This window comes from Salvelinus alpinus, chromosome 15 (assembly GCF_045679555.1).
Source record: "Salvelinus alpinus chromosome 15, SLU_Salpinus.1, whole genome shotgun sequence".
In the NCBI taxonomy this organism is placed as follows: domain Eukaryota; kingdom Metazoa; phylum Chordata; class Actinopteri; order Salmoniformes; family Salmonidae; genus Salvelinus; species Salvelinus alpinus.
The window spans coordinates 46,812,205-46,826,743 of record NC_092100.1 but is presented as its reverse complement, the minus strand read 5'-3'; the positions used below and the strand labels follow the sequence as shown (position 1 = coordinate 46,826,743).

General features: G+C 46.1%; 1 protein-coding gene across 1 annotated transcript in view; it reads right to left on the bottom strand.

Moving 5' to 3' along the window:
- Window positions 1–10,213, bottom strand: part of LOC139540191 (neural-cadherin-like) — a 110,057-nt gene extending 99,844 nt beyond the window's left edge. The window contains exon 1 of the mRNA XM_071343804.1: window positions 8,935–10,213. Within this exon, the coding sequence (XP_071199905.1) occupies window positions 8,935–9,985 (1,051 nt within the window). The 5' untranslated portion in view covers window positions 9,986–10,213. The remainder of the gene's footprint in view (window positions 1–8,934) is intronic.
- Window positions 10,214–14,539: the final 4,326 nt, after the last annotated feature.

Below are 14,539 nucleotides of genomic sequence, written 5' to 3'. Positions count from 1 at the left end.
CTACAGGGAAACGCCAACAGGGAGTATGTTAGGGTGACGCTACAGGGAAACACCAACAGGGAGTATGTTAAGGTGACGCTACAGGGAAACACCAACAGGGAGTATGTTAAGGTGACGCTACAGGGAAACACCAACAGGGAGTATGTTAAGGTGACGCTACAAGGAAACACCAACAGGGAGTATGTTAAGGTGACGCTACAGGGGAAACACCAACAGGGAGTATGTTAAGGTGACGCTACAGGGGAAACGCCAACAGGGAGTATGTTAAGGTGACGCTACAGGGGAAACACCAACAGGGAGTATGTTAAGGTGACGCTACAGGGAAACACCAACAGGGAGTATGTTAAGGTGACGCTACAGGGGAAACACCAACAGGGAGTATGTTAAGGTGACGCTACAGGGGAAACACCAACAGGGAGTATGTTAAGGTGACGCTACAGGGAAACACCAACAGGGAGTATGTTAAGGTGACGCTACAGGGGAAACACCAACAGGGAGTATGTTAAGGTGACGCTACAGGGGAAACACCAACAGGGAGTATGTTAAGGTGACGCTACAGGGAAACACCAACAGGGAGTATGTTAAGGTGACGCTACAGGGAAACACCAACAGGGAGTATGTTAAGGTGACGCTACAGGGGAAACACCAACAGGGAGTATGTTAAGGTGACGCTACAGGGGAAACGCCAACAGGGAGTATGTTAAGGTGACGCTACAGGGAAACGCCAACAGGGAGTATGTTAAGGTGACGCTACAGGGAAACACCAACAGGGAGTATGTTAAGGTGACGCTACAGGGAAACGCCAACAGGGAGTATGTTAGGGTGACGCTACAGGGAAACACCAACAGGGAGTATGTTAAGGTGACGCTACAGGGAAACACCAACAGGGAGTATGTTAAGGTGACGCTACAGGGAAACACCAACAGGGAGTATGTTAAGGTGACACTACAGAGGAAACACCAACAGGGAGTATGTTAAGGTGACGCTACAGGGGAAACGCCAACAGGGAGTATGTTAAGGTGACGCTACAGGGGAAACGCCAACAGGGAGTATGTTAAGGTGACGCTACAGGGGAAACACCAACAGGGAGTATGTTAAGGTGACGCTACAGGGGAAACGCCAACAGGGAGTATGTTAAGGTGACGCTACAGGGAAACACCAACAGGGAGTATGTTAAGGTGACGCTACAGGGAAACACCAACAGGGAGTATGTTAAGGTGACGCTACAGGGGAAACGCCAACAGGGAGTATGTTAAGGTGACGCTACAGGGGAAACGCCAATAGGGAGTATGTTAAGGTGACGCTACAGGGGAAACGCCAACAGGGAGTATGTTAAGGTGACGCTACAGGGGAAACACCAACAGGGAATATGTTAAGGTGACGCTACAGGGGAAACACCAACAGGGAGCATGTTAAGGTGACGCTACAGGGGAAACACCAACAGGGAGTATGTTAAGGTGACGCTACAGGGGAAACGCCAACAGGGAGTATGTTAAGGTGACGCTACAGGGGAAACGCCAACAGGGAGTATGTTAAGGTGACGCTACAGGGAAACACCAACATGGAGTATGTTAAGGTGACGCTACAGGGGAAACGCCAACAGGGAGTATGTTAAGGTGACGCTACAGGGGAAACACCAACAGGGAGTATGTTAAGGTGACGCTACAGGGGAAACACCAACAGGGAGTATGTTAAGGTGACGCTACAGGGGAAACACCAACAGGGAGAATGTTAAGGTGACGCTACAGGGGAAACACCAACAGGGAGTATGTTAAGGTGACGCTACAGGGGAAACGCCAACAGGGAGTATGTTAAGGTGACGCTACAGGGGAAACGCCAACAGGGAGTATGTTAAGGTGACGCTACAGGGGAAACGCCAACAGGGAGTATGTTAAGGTGACGCTACAGGGAAACACCAACAGGGAGTATGTTAAGGTGACGCTACAGGGGTAACACCAACAGGGAGTATGTTAAGGTGACGCTACAGGGGAAACACCAACAGGGAGTATGTTAAGGTGACGCTACAGGGGAAACGCCAACAGGGAGTATGTTAAGGTGACGCTACAGGGGAAACACCAACAGGGAGTATGTTAAGGTGACGCTACAGGGGAAACACCAACAGGGAGTATGTTAAGGTGACGCTACAGGGGAAACACCAACAGGGAGTATGTTAAGGTGACGCTACAGGGGAAATGCCAACAGGGAGTATGTTAAGGTGACGCTACAGGGGAAACGCCAACAAGGAGTATGTTAAGGTGACGCTACAGGGAAACACCAACAGGGAGTATGTTAAGGTGACGCTACAGGGAAACGCCAACAGGGAGTATGTTAGGGTGACGCTACAGGGAAACACCAACAGGGAGTATGTTAAGGTGACGCTACAGGGAAACACCAACAGGGAGTATGTTAAGGTGACGCTACAGGGAAACACCAACAGGGAGTATGTTAAGGTGACGCTACAAGGAAACACCAACAGGGAGTATGTTAAGGTGACGCTACAGGGGAAACACCAACAGGGAGTATGTTAAGGTGACGCTACAGGGGAAACGCCAACAGGGAGTATGTTAAGGTGACGCTACAGGGGAAACACCAACAGGGAGTATGTTAAGGTGACGCTACAGGGAAACACCAACAGGGAGTATGTTAAGGTGACGCTACAGGGGAAACACCAACAGGGAGTATGTTAAGGTGACGCTACAGGGGAAACACCAACAGGGAGTATGTTAAGGTGACGCTACAGGGAAACACCAACAGGGAGTATGTTAAGGTGACGCTACAGGGGAAACACCAACAGGGAGTATGTTAAGGTGACGCTACAGGGGAAACACCAACAGGGAGTATGTTAAGGTGACGCTACAGGGAAACACCAACAGGGAGTATGTTAAGGTGACGCTACAGGGAAACACCAACAGGGAGTATGTTAAGGTGACGCTACAGGGGAAACACCAACAGGGAGTATGTTAAGGTGACGCTACAGGGGAAACGCCAACAGGGAGTATGTTAAGGTGACGCTACAGGGAAACGCCAACAGGGAGTATGTTAAGGTGACGCTACAGGGAAACACCAACAGGGAGTATGTTAAGGTGACGCTACAGGGAAACGCCAACAGGGAGTATGTTAGGGTGACGCTACAGGGAAACACCAACAGGGAGTATGTTAAGGTGACGCTACAGGGAAACACCAACAGGGAGTATGTTAAGGTGACGCTACAGGGAAACACCAACAGGGAGTATGTTAAGGTGACACTACAGAGGAAACACCAACAGGGAGTATGTTAAGGTGACGCTACAGGGGAAACGCCAACAGGGAGTATGTTAAGGTGACGCTACAGGGGAAACACCAACAGGGAGTATGTTAAGGTGACGCTACAGGGGAAACACCAACAGGGAGTATGTTAAGGTGACGCTACAGGGGAAACGCCAACAGGGAGTATGTTAAGGTGACGCTACAGGGAAACACCAACAGGGAGTATGTTAAGGTGACGCTACAGGGAAACACCAACAGGGAGTATGTTAAGGTGACGCTACAGGGGAAACGCCAACAGGGAGTATGTTAAGGTGACGCTACAGGGGAAACGCCAATAGGGAGTATGTTAAGGTGACGCTACAGGGGAAACGCCAACAGGGAGTATGTTAAGGTGACGCTACAGGGGAAACACCAACAGGGAATATGTTAAGGTGACGCTACAGGGGAAACACCAACAGGGAGCATGTTAAGGTGACGCTACAGGGGAAACACCAACAGGGAGTATGTTAAGGTGACGCTACAGGGGAAACGCCAACAGGGAGTATGTTAAGGTGACGCTACAGGGGAAACGCCAACAGGGAGTATGTTAAGGTGACGCTACAGGGGAAACACCAACAGGGAGTATGTTAAGGTGACGCTACAGGGGAAACACCAACAGGGAATATGTTAAGGTGACGCTACAGGGGAAACACCAACAGGGAGTATGTCAAGGTGACGCTACAGGGAAACACCAACAGGGAGTATGTTAAGGTGACGCTACAGGGGAAACACCAACAGGGAGTATGTTAAGGTGACGCTACAGGGAAACACCAATAGGGAGTATGTTAAGGTGACGCTACAGGGGAAACACCAACAGGGAGTATGTTAAGGTGACGCTACAGGGGAAACACCAACAGGGAGTATGTTAAGGTGACGCTACAGGGGAAACACCAACAGGGAGTATGTTAAGGTGACACTACAGGGGAAACACCAACAGGGAGTATGTTAAGGTGACGCTACAGGGGAAACGCCAACAGGGAGTATGTTAAGGTGACGCTACAGGGGAATCGCCAACAGGGAGTATGTTAAGGTGACGCTACAGGGAAACACCAACAGGGAGTATGTTAAGGTGACGCTACAGGGAAACGCCAACAGGGAGTATGTTAGGGTGACGCTACAGGGAAACACCAACAGGGAGTATGTTAAGGTGACGCTACAGGGAAACACCAACAGGGAGTATGTTAAGGTGACGCTACAGGGAAACACCAACAGGGAGTATGTTAAGGTGACGCTACAGGGGAAACGCCAACAGGGAGTATGTTAAAGTGACGCTACAGGGAAACGCCAACAGGGAGTATGTTAAGGTGACGCTACAGGGGAAACGCCAACAGGGAGTATGTTAAGGTGACGCTACAGGGGAAACGCCAACAGGGAGTATGTTAAGGTGACGCTACAGGGGAAACACCAACAGGGAGTATGTTAAGGTGACGCTACAGGGAAACACCAACAGGGAGTATGTTAAGGTGACGCTACAGGGAAACACCAACAGGGAGTATGTTAAGGTGACGCTACAGGGAAACACCAACAGGGAGTATGTTAAGGTGACGCTACAGGGGAAACACCAACAGGGAGTATGTTAAGGTGACGCTACAGGGGAAACGCCAACAGGGAGTTTGTTAAGGTGACGCTACAGGGGAAACACCAACAGGGAGTATGTTAAGGTGACGCTACAGGGGAAACGCCAACAGGGAGTATGTTAAGGTGACGCTACAGGGAAACACCAACAGGGAGTATGTTAAGGTGACGCTACAGGGGAAACACCAACAGGGAGTATGTTAAGGTGACGCTACAGGGGAAACACCAACAGGGAGTATGTTAAGGTGACGCTACAGGGGAAACGCCAACAGGGAGTATGTTAAGGTGACGCTACAGGGAAACACCAACAGGGAGTATGTTAAGGTGACGCTACAGGGGAAACACCAACAGGGAGTATGTTAAGGTGACGCTACAGGGGAAACGCCAACAGGGAGTATGTTAAGGTGACGCTACAGGGAAACACCAACAGGGAGTATGTTAAGGTGACGCTACAGGGGAAACACCAACAGGGAGTATGTTAAGGTGACGCTACAGGGGAAACGCCAACAGGGAGTATGTTAAGGTGACGCTACAGGGAAACACCAACAGGGAGTATGTTAAGGTGACGCTACAGGGGAAACACCAACAGGGAGTATGTTAAGGTGACGCTACAGGGGAAACGCCAACAGGGAGTATGTTAAGGTGACGCTACAGGGGAAACACCAACAGGGAGTATGTTAAGGTGACGCTACAGGGGAAACACCAACAGGGAGTATGTTAAGGTGACGCTACAGGGGAAACACCAACAGGGAGTATGTTAAGGTGACGCTACAGGGGAAACACCAACAGGGAGTATGTTAAGGTGACGCTACAGGGGAAACACCAACAGGGAGTATGTTAAGGTGACGCTACAGGGAAACACCAACAGGGAGTATGTTAAGGTGACGCTACAGGGGAAACACCAACAGGGAGTATGTTAAGGTGACGCTACAGGGGAAACACCAACAGGGAGTATGTTAAGGTGACGCTACAGGGGAAACACCAACAGGGAGTATGTTAAGGTGACGCTACAGGGGAAACACCAACAGGGAGTATGTTAAGGTGACGCTACAGGGAAACACCAACAGGGAGTATGTTAAGGTGACGCTACAGGGGAAACGCCAACAGGGAGTATGTTAAGGTGACGCTGAGGCGAAACTGAACTCAGTAAACAAAGATATTTCTGGAATGACAGATAGAGGTTGTGGCTCTGCAATGTCTTTCTCATGAATAGTTCACCTCTATCTTGATCTGTCAACTGCATTCCAAAATAACAGAAGTATGGCTAGAGTATTAGACAAATCGAACAATAGACAGGATCTTATGAATGCATTGACAATGTACTTCAAGCAGAAAGGAGCTATGAATGTGACAACTAGGGCCCACCACAGAGAGGTGAACATAAACACGATCACACACGGGCATGCGCACACACACGCACTCACACGGCGCGAGCACACACAAAAACACACCAGCCACAGCTGGAGTTTCTTTACAAATTGAATAAATGCAGATGGCATGGCATTCTGAAATTGTTTTCCATATTAAATATACAGCCCCAGATTCACAAATTACACATGAAATAAGATCAGGTCTCATTCCAATTCATTTCACATCACAGGGGGAATATGCTAATGTTTAGTTGGGGGAGAGGCAGTGAGAAAATGGGAAATTGGATTAAATACAGCCTGAGGCAACTAGGGAAGAGGATGACTAGAACTAGAGAACTCGAGTTTCCTGACAAACAGGCTGAGCTCAGGTGCCGTATGTATCAAGCATCAAGGAGTGCTGATCTAGGATCAGGTCCCTCGCTGTCCATGTCATTTTATTCATTGTGATCTAGAAGGAATTACTGATCCTAAATCAGCACTCCTACTCTGAAACGCTTGATAAATAGGAGCCCGTGTGATTACTATGAGCTAAAACACAGCTCCACGTCTCCATTCCAAACCACTACCACCCGGCCCACAGATATAAAAAAGGCAGGGGAATCACTCCAGTCCAATTTGCTCAATATTTCTCAAATCTCCTGCCCCTTCCAATACGATAAACAGATTTCAACACAGGTGCAGGAAAAAGTCCTAGTCAAAGAGAATCAGCTAATACATTCTGTTCTGTGAAACTAAGCTACTAATGCCGATGGCCTTTGTGGAAACAAAATCTTTAGACAGGACTAATGGAGAGTTCCCTTTGCCTCTATCCAACACGACACCTTAGCAGTGTCTATCATGATGACCTAATTCACTGGCTTCTCCTGCAGTCTCCCTCTGCTGATTCCACAGCTGCTGGTGTAGATGTGACAGAGAAAGACTACAGTACCATGGACAGCTCACTCTCTCCTGGATCTCATAGGGCTGTCTGGGGTGTAGACAAGAGGCCACTGGGCCACATGCTAACTTTAGCCACACCTAATATCCCTATGGGCCTCCATGCTATAGCTACTTGTTTCACCACACAGCCATATTGGAAAAAGCAAACCAAAGCAAACCACATGCAGTACAGAATACTAAAGTTGAAGGTATGTTGGTGCAAAACACACATCAAATAAAATACAGCAGAAAATGTGTTTAAACACAAAAAGAGGTATGTTTGATGGGTAGTCTGCTTTTGAAAGGATAAAAATAAAAAAGACCAGCCCACAAAAGAAGCAGAAAGAACTGTCTGGCAAGCTAGTCATAAGAAATTGCTAATCTTTAATCAGGCAGAGACAAGTTGGAAAAGGAATAGTCCTTGCCTCACAACATCAATATATAAGAGAATTCATATGTTCTCAAGAAAGAAAGAATTGTGAATTGATTTTCTCAGAAAACATCGGGTTGCATGAACATTATTCATTCCCAAGAAAGAATTGTGATTTTGGTACAAATATGCATCCATCCTATACATACATACAGACACTTACACATCAATGAACACATGCTGTGCATCGAACAACAATAGGCTATTCAAGCAAAATCCCTACAAGTTTTTCACATTAACATCATTGAACACTGGGCACACTGGAAAACTGGCACTACAACCAACATATATTATTATTGGCCCCTGTCCCAACACTGGAAGCAATAACAACTCTCACACGCTGCTGTGCATCACAATCAAACACTGGCACTATAAAACCAAAGCAAATCATTGGCCACGGTGCCAAGTTCCAACATCATCTCTGTAAGGGCCCCAACTCTAGGGGCCCTAACTCTAGGGGCCACACAACAACTGTCAACACAATTACACTGCAGGGTTTCATATTTCTCTCTCCCTCCAAGAATGCCAGAGGTTGTTTCCTGTGTGCCTCTCCAAATCCCCGGGAGGGAGGGAGCGGATGAGAGGGGGATTAAAGGTCTAATGCCAGCAGATGAGAAAGAGAGAGTGTGAGAGAGAGAGAGATGGATGGAGAGATGGGGAGAGAAAGAGAGAGAGAGTGAGAGTGAGAGAGATGGATGGATGGATAGATGGGGAGAGAGAGAAAGAGAGAGAAAGAGAGAGAGAGAGGGAGCGAGAGAGAGACATCACACTGGATCTCCAATCCAAAAGGATTAATGTTGGAAACAACTTCACAGCCGAGTCTACGTAGAGTATTTCTATGGAGGCCATAACTCTCTGCTGACTGGAGTCTATTTAAGAAATCAATGAATAAGTCAGTTATACCCAGCAGTTATTTAGCCATAATTAAAATAGCTGTTAAAAGTTCATATAGCTGTTAGAGTTATACATAAACATGAGGTTCGTAATATCAATGTATGAGCATGTCATAATGACAAATAATCTGTGTACATTCCTCACACGGAAGCAGGTAATGTGATACCTTGTCATGTGTACCTGTTGAATGTATTGTAGCTAGTCCGCTCTAAAAGCTTTTTTTCTGACCAGTGTCAGTGTCCTAATGTATATTATGCTCTCTTGGGGCATTACTGAGGGATGGTGACTGCAGGGAGACTTGTAATTCAGCTATCCAGATGGTCGTAAAATCCTGCGCTATTAAGTGCCATATAATGCATGCGTAATAGCCGTTTTTCCATTAAATTATGGAATTACCACTCTGCACATATCGCACAGGAGACATGCACCCAGTTAAGTGCAGATTTAGTACATAGTACACACCTCGTTCATCTTGTATTTTGACAGTGATTTCGATGAACGGTTCAGTCTCCCTGTCCAGGCGCATGGCTATCACGATATCTCCACTCTCCTTTCCCACGTTGATTGGGGTAATATCTGTCTTCGGATAAACCAGCTCAAAGGAGGCTGCCTGAAACCTGGCTGGGCTCAGACTCATAACGACAGAACCGATGTTTGCATCTTCGGAGACATTGAGGAAGACCATGCTACCAGAGTCCAACAATGCCCTATGCATCCGCCCTGCCCTGCCCAGGCTGCCCAACTCCCCTGTCTGGCCTGGGCGCAGTGGGCACCACTGTCGTGGGGTAACCGTGATCTCAACACCCTTACTGATTCTGCAGGGCCAACCATGGTCTTTAGCAAAAACATAGAACTTGATTGCAGATGGGAGGCCCAGTAGGGAGTCCATCAGCAAAACTTCGCCAGTTTTTGGTACCACGTAGAAACTGCCGTTTTTGGGAACAGGGAAGTACGTCAACTCTGCGTTCTTTCCACTGTCCGCATCAAGCGCTTCCATCGTGTAAACCACAGACCGGAGTGGAGTCGCGTCATTCAAAGTTAATTTCAAGTCTGCATTGCGAAAAGTGGGTTCGTGGTCGTTGGTGTCCAAAACATCCACTTTCACCGACGCAACCTGAAAGACAACATGGCCCGCTGAAACGCATGTTTGGCAACACAAACTTACACTCAGTAGGTATTCGTAGCGCTCTTCCCTGTCCAAAATCCTGGAAGTTTTAAGCAATATATTTCCCTGTTTGTGGTGGGCAAATACGTGGAAATCCTCGCTGCCATTCCCATAGAGTTTCAAGTGCATTCCCGATTCTGGACACCATTTTTGCGCGTTGATGCGCTTCACAGGAATGCTTAGTCCATTCACTTTTGATGCCTTCGGCGAGTTCTCAAATACATGCCCATGAAAGAAAGGCAGTCGATCATCCGTTTTATATCCAAAAACAAACAGACAGTAAGTCAATAAAATATACAAAAGCATGGTGGTAACAAGTTGTACCACCGAATGGTTCAGGAGTTCCATGTGTGACAGCAAATCAATGAAAGGCAAAAATAAAATGCCCCCGTCTGGTAAAATCAAAAAGATGTCACATATTTGTCCGATGTCTCCTCCGTGAATTGACCTGGGTCTACTGAACTTTCACCATAGTATCCGGTGAGATTTGCCGACTGTCTGTCGCTGTTCCATGCAGCACTACGTGCAGTCCACCGCTGCAGGCAGTTACTGGTTGCTCGCTACCAGCAGCGTTCAGCCCTGGCGTGCTGGACAGCGCCAAGCGCGGGGGCGTGGCGCATAGGGACGGAATTCTCGGAGAACCCCACCCCATGTGACCGCCTGGTAGCTGCTTGGGTCCTGGGATCGAGTACGTTCCACTGCGGTTAAGACGTCTGTGACCAAATAAACTACTTGTGTAAACATGAACCATTGAGCACTCTCAGTTATTGATCTCCACTTTTTTGCCCGAAGCCTTAGCGTGAGTCAAATACAGACGGTGAAGCAGTTCTCTCCTGGCACAGTCAATTCCAACTCAGATATTCAATGTAATGTGGAAAGCTAGGAACATGACAAATGGTAGAGACAATATGAATGGACAACATAGTGGCAAATTAGGACTCAAGGTTAGGTTGCTGTAAATGAGAACTCAAACAAAAATACTTGTATTGTGAGATGTAGCCTTTTACTAGAGTGAGAAAAGGGCTTTGCAAACTGGGCAGTAGCTCTGTGCTGCCTGTGTTCTGTGTTCAGCAGAGTGTGAACAATCAACACTGTCACTGGTCCATGCCTACCCAGCCAGCAGAACACCCTCTACATTGTTATCTTCAAGTGCAACACACAAATTCTCACAGCAATTTTATGGCTCATGACAATATGACAACAGCTAAATATGTGGGTACGGACTTAAAATGTGATGTTGCCAAATTGTTTATAGTGTCACAAATTAGATAAGAGGGTAACAACATGATGGAACCTGGATGTTTGGTTTCATCCAGAACTCTCCTGTAACCTCTGAGGTGAGACAGACACTTGCGGTACATCTACATTTTTCACACTTCCCCCAAACTTGCACACTCCCTGTCATGGATTTATAAACATTGAATTGGTGTAAGCATTGGCTGGAGGGAGTTCTGCCCATTGTTAAATCCATGACGGCAGTGTGCAACACGCTTGGGAAGAAGGGGGTCAAAGGCTCCTTCCTGGCCAGTACAGAAAGAGGATGCTTCTCTATCCTAATGGGATCTAAGAGGTTACAACTGTGTTAGTTACATCAATTATTAATGAATATGAGTGCATATTGTTTCTGTATTAACCTCACTTGCTGTGAGAGAGAGACCACAACTACCATGTATAAATTCCATATTCATAATGATGATCTGAATGTCATTAAAAAAATGACACCATTTTTATATATCATATTACATTATGAATGCACTACTGCAACTATCAGTGTAAGAGATGACACGAGCAAGCACAAACTGGCACACCTAAGGGAGCGGGGTGTACTTAGTGTGTGTGAAGATGGCAGAGATTCTGCCTGCAGGGATGAAAAACCAACAGGTTGAACACACACACACACTTCAAAAAAACCTGTGAGGAATACAAAATCTGCGAGAAACCTTTTTATCATCCCTCCTACAACAGAAATAGGGGATGCCTAGTCAGTTGCACAACTGAACTGAATGCACTAAACCGAAATGTGCCTTCCACAAATAACCCAACCCCTCTGAATCAGAGAAGTGGGGGGTCTGCCTTAATCAGCATCATAGCAGTTGGCAGTTAACTCCCTTGCTTAAGGGCAGCACAGCAGGTTTCTCCACCTTGCCAGCTCAGGGAAGACCTAACTTACACCGGTGCGCAACGAGCTCTTTGGGAGATGTTCCCATGTGTACTGAAAAGGGTGAGACCCACCACCAGGTTCCAGACCCACCACCAGGTAAGGGCTCCCTCGCATGCTGCCTGCCTGAACTGGGACAAATTGAGATCCCTGTTTTTCTACAGTCAGAATACCTCAATGGCCAAAAGGCTGTTGACAATCAAAGTAACCATTACTGCAGTTGTTTTAACGTAGCAGTGAACCTTTCTCCTGTAGTCTCAAAATGATTCAACATTTTGTTTCATGTAATAAGGTTTTTTTCGACTTCAAATGGAGCAGACGTCCCGGGAAGAGAAGAAGACTGGTCTCAGCACCAGTGTAACAGACGTGATTGTACTTCGTAACACTCTTGTGTTGTGTTTTTAAAGAAAGGACTGTACAGCCAGCGATCCCAGCTGATTGGTGATTATTCTGACGACAGACACATGGAAGCACATTAGATATGCATGACGACGGTATGTTGATGGCTGTAGATTCGGGATTCTCGCATGTCAGTATCAGACTGGGTACAATGACAAAAAAATAGCTGAACAAAAATATAAACGCAACATACAACAATTTCAGAGATTATACAGAGTTACAGTTCATATAAGGAAATCAGTCAATTGAAATATATTCATTAAGCCCTGATCTATGGATTTCACATGACTGGGCAGGGATGCAAAACAGAAAGGAAAACGCCACACATTGCTGTTCATGCTCCCAGGTGATTTTAATGATACAACATTTCGACCCTTAGGTCTTCATCAGGCATTAAGGCCAAGAGGAGACAGTGTTCAGCCTGTGGATCCAGAAAGATCCCCTTTGAAGAAGTTTCCTCTCAATGTCCCCTAACCTGCATGACATTTTGATCATTTCTATTCCAATGTATCTCAGAGAACTAATAGGATGTCAAGCTAGTACAAAATGAACAGCAACCAGATTGCTTGTCTCACCTGTCCGTATGTTGCTGCAGTGCTCACTGATCCATGTCTTAAGGCTTCTACGGGTTTTCCCTATGTAAGACAGACCATAAGGACATTTCAACATGTAAATAACATTGGTGGGTATGCAGGTATTCAGACAATTGATCTTAAATCTTTGTCTTGTGCGGGGGTGGGTAAATGAGTTGTACTTGTACGTGAAGCTGCATTGAGCACATTGCCCACATTTGTAATTACCCTCCGGAACCTTGTCCAAGAAAGTTAGCTTTTTCTCTGGTGGGTAATCAGATTTAACCACAAAGTCTCTCACGTTTGGGGAACATACGTGGGGGATATTTAAAAATGGGTTTCAATTGTGGGTCAATATCAATAACGTACCAGTGGTTCCTGATAATGTTCTGAAATCAAATCAAATCCATTTTTATTTGTCACATACACGTGTTTAGCAGATTTTATTGCGGGTGTAGAGAAATGCTTGTGTTTCTAGCATTAACAGTGCAGTAATATCTAACAGTCATATCTAACAATTTCACAACAATACACACACATCAAAAGTAAAGGAATGGAATTAAGAAATGCCTTCCCCAATGGTGAGTATTGGGTGAAGCATGATGGGACATGTTCTGCCTTTTCTTTCACTTTTGGTTGAAGGCTTTCCAACTGTGTTAGTCCTTCAAAACAATCATCGGCATGCAGGGATGCAGCTATGGGTGGGCCTTGGAGGGCAGAGGCCCACCCACTGGGGAGCCAGTCCCAGCTAATCAGAATTAGTTTTTCCCCACCAAAGGGCGTTATGGTTACACCTGGCCTGCAGTTGTGAGGCCGGTTGGGCGTACTACCAAATTCTCTAAAATGGCGTTGGAGGTGATTTATGGTAGAGAAATTATAATTAAATTCTCTGGCAACAGCTCTAGTGGTCATTCCTACAGTCAGCATGCCAATTGCACACTCCCTCAAAACTTGAGACATCTGTGGCATTGTGTTGTGTGACAAAACTGCACATTTTAAAGTGGCCTTTTATTGTACCCAGCACCAGGTGCACCTGTGTAATAATCATGCTGTTTAATAAGCTTCTTGATATGCCACACCTGTCAGGTGGATGGATTATCTTGGCAAAGGAGAAATGCTCACTAACAGGGATGTAAACATATTTGTGTCCAACATTTGAGAGAAATAAACTTTTTGTGCATATGGAATATTTCTGTAAAAAAAAAATCAGCTCATGAAACATAGGACCAACACAATACATGTTGCGTTAATATTTTTGTTCAGTGTTGTACAAAATACAGTAAATGTAAGTAACTGATAATAGACACAAGGAAGCACATTAAATGTGCAGGACAACAGTATGTTGATGGCTATAGATTCGTGATTTGTCTGTTAGCATTGAAATAACTGTCAGCAGGGAGTTAATGCAACCATTAAAATAACAGCATGCTGGCTAACTCGCTCATCCCAGGAAGCCCCAAATATCTAACAGGTACAATACTGTATGTACATCAGGATATGTACAGTATTCAATCATATGAAATGTAATTCAAATAAGTTGACTCACCCACATAAGTATACCTGGATCAGTGGAGGCTGGTGTGAGGAGCTATAGGATGATGGGCTCATTGTAATGGCTGGAATGGAATCAATGGAACGGTATCAAACACATCACAGATATGGAAACCACATGTTTGACTCCGTTCCGATTTTCCATTCCAGCCATTACAATGAGCCCATCCTCTTCCAGCTCCTCCCACCAGCCTCTACTGACCTGGATGCACATGTATCATG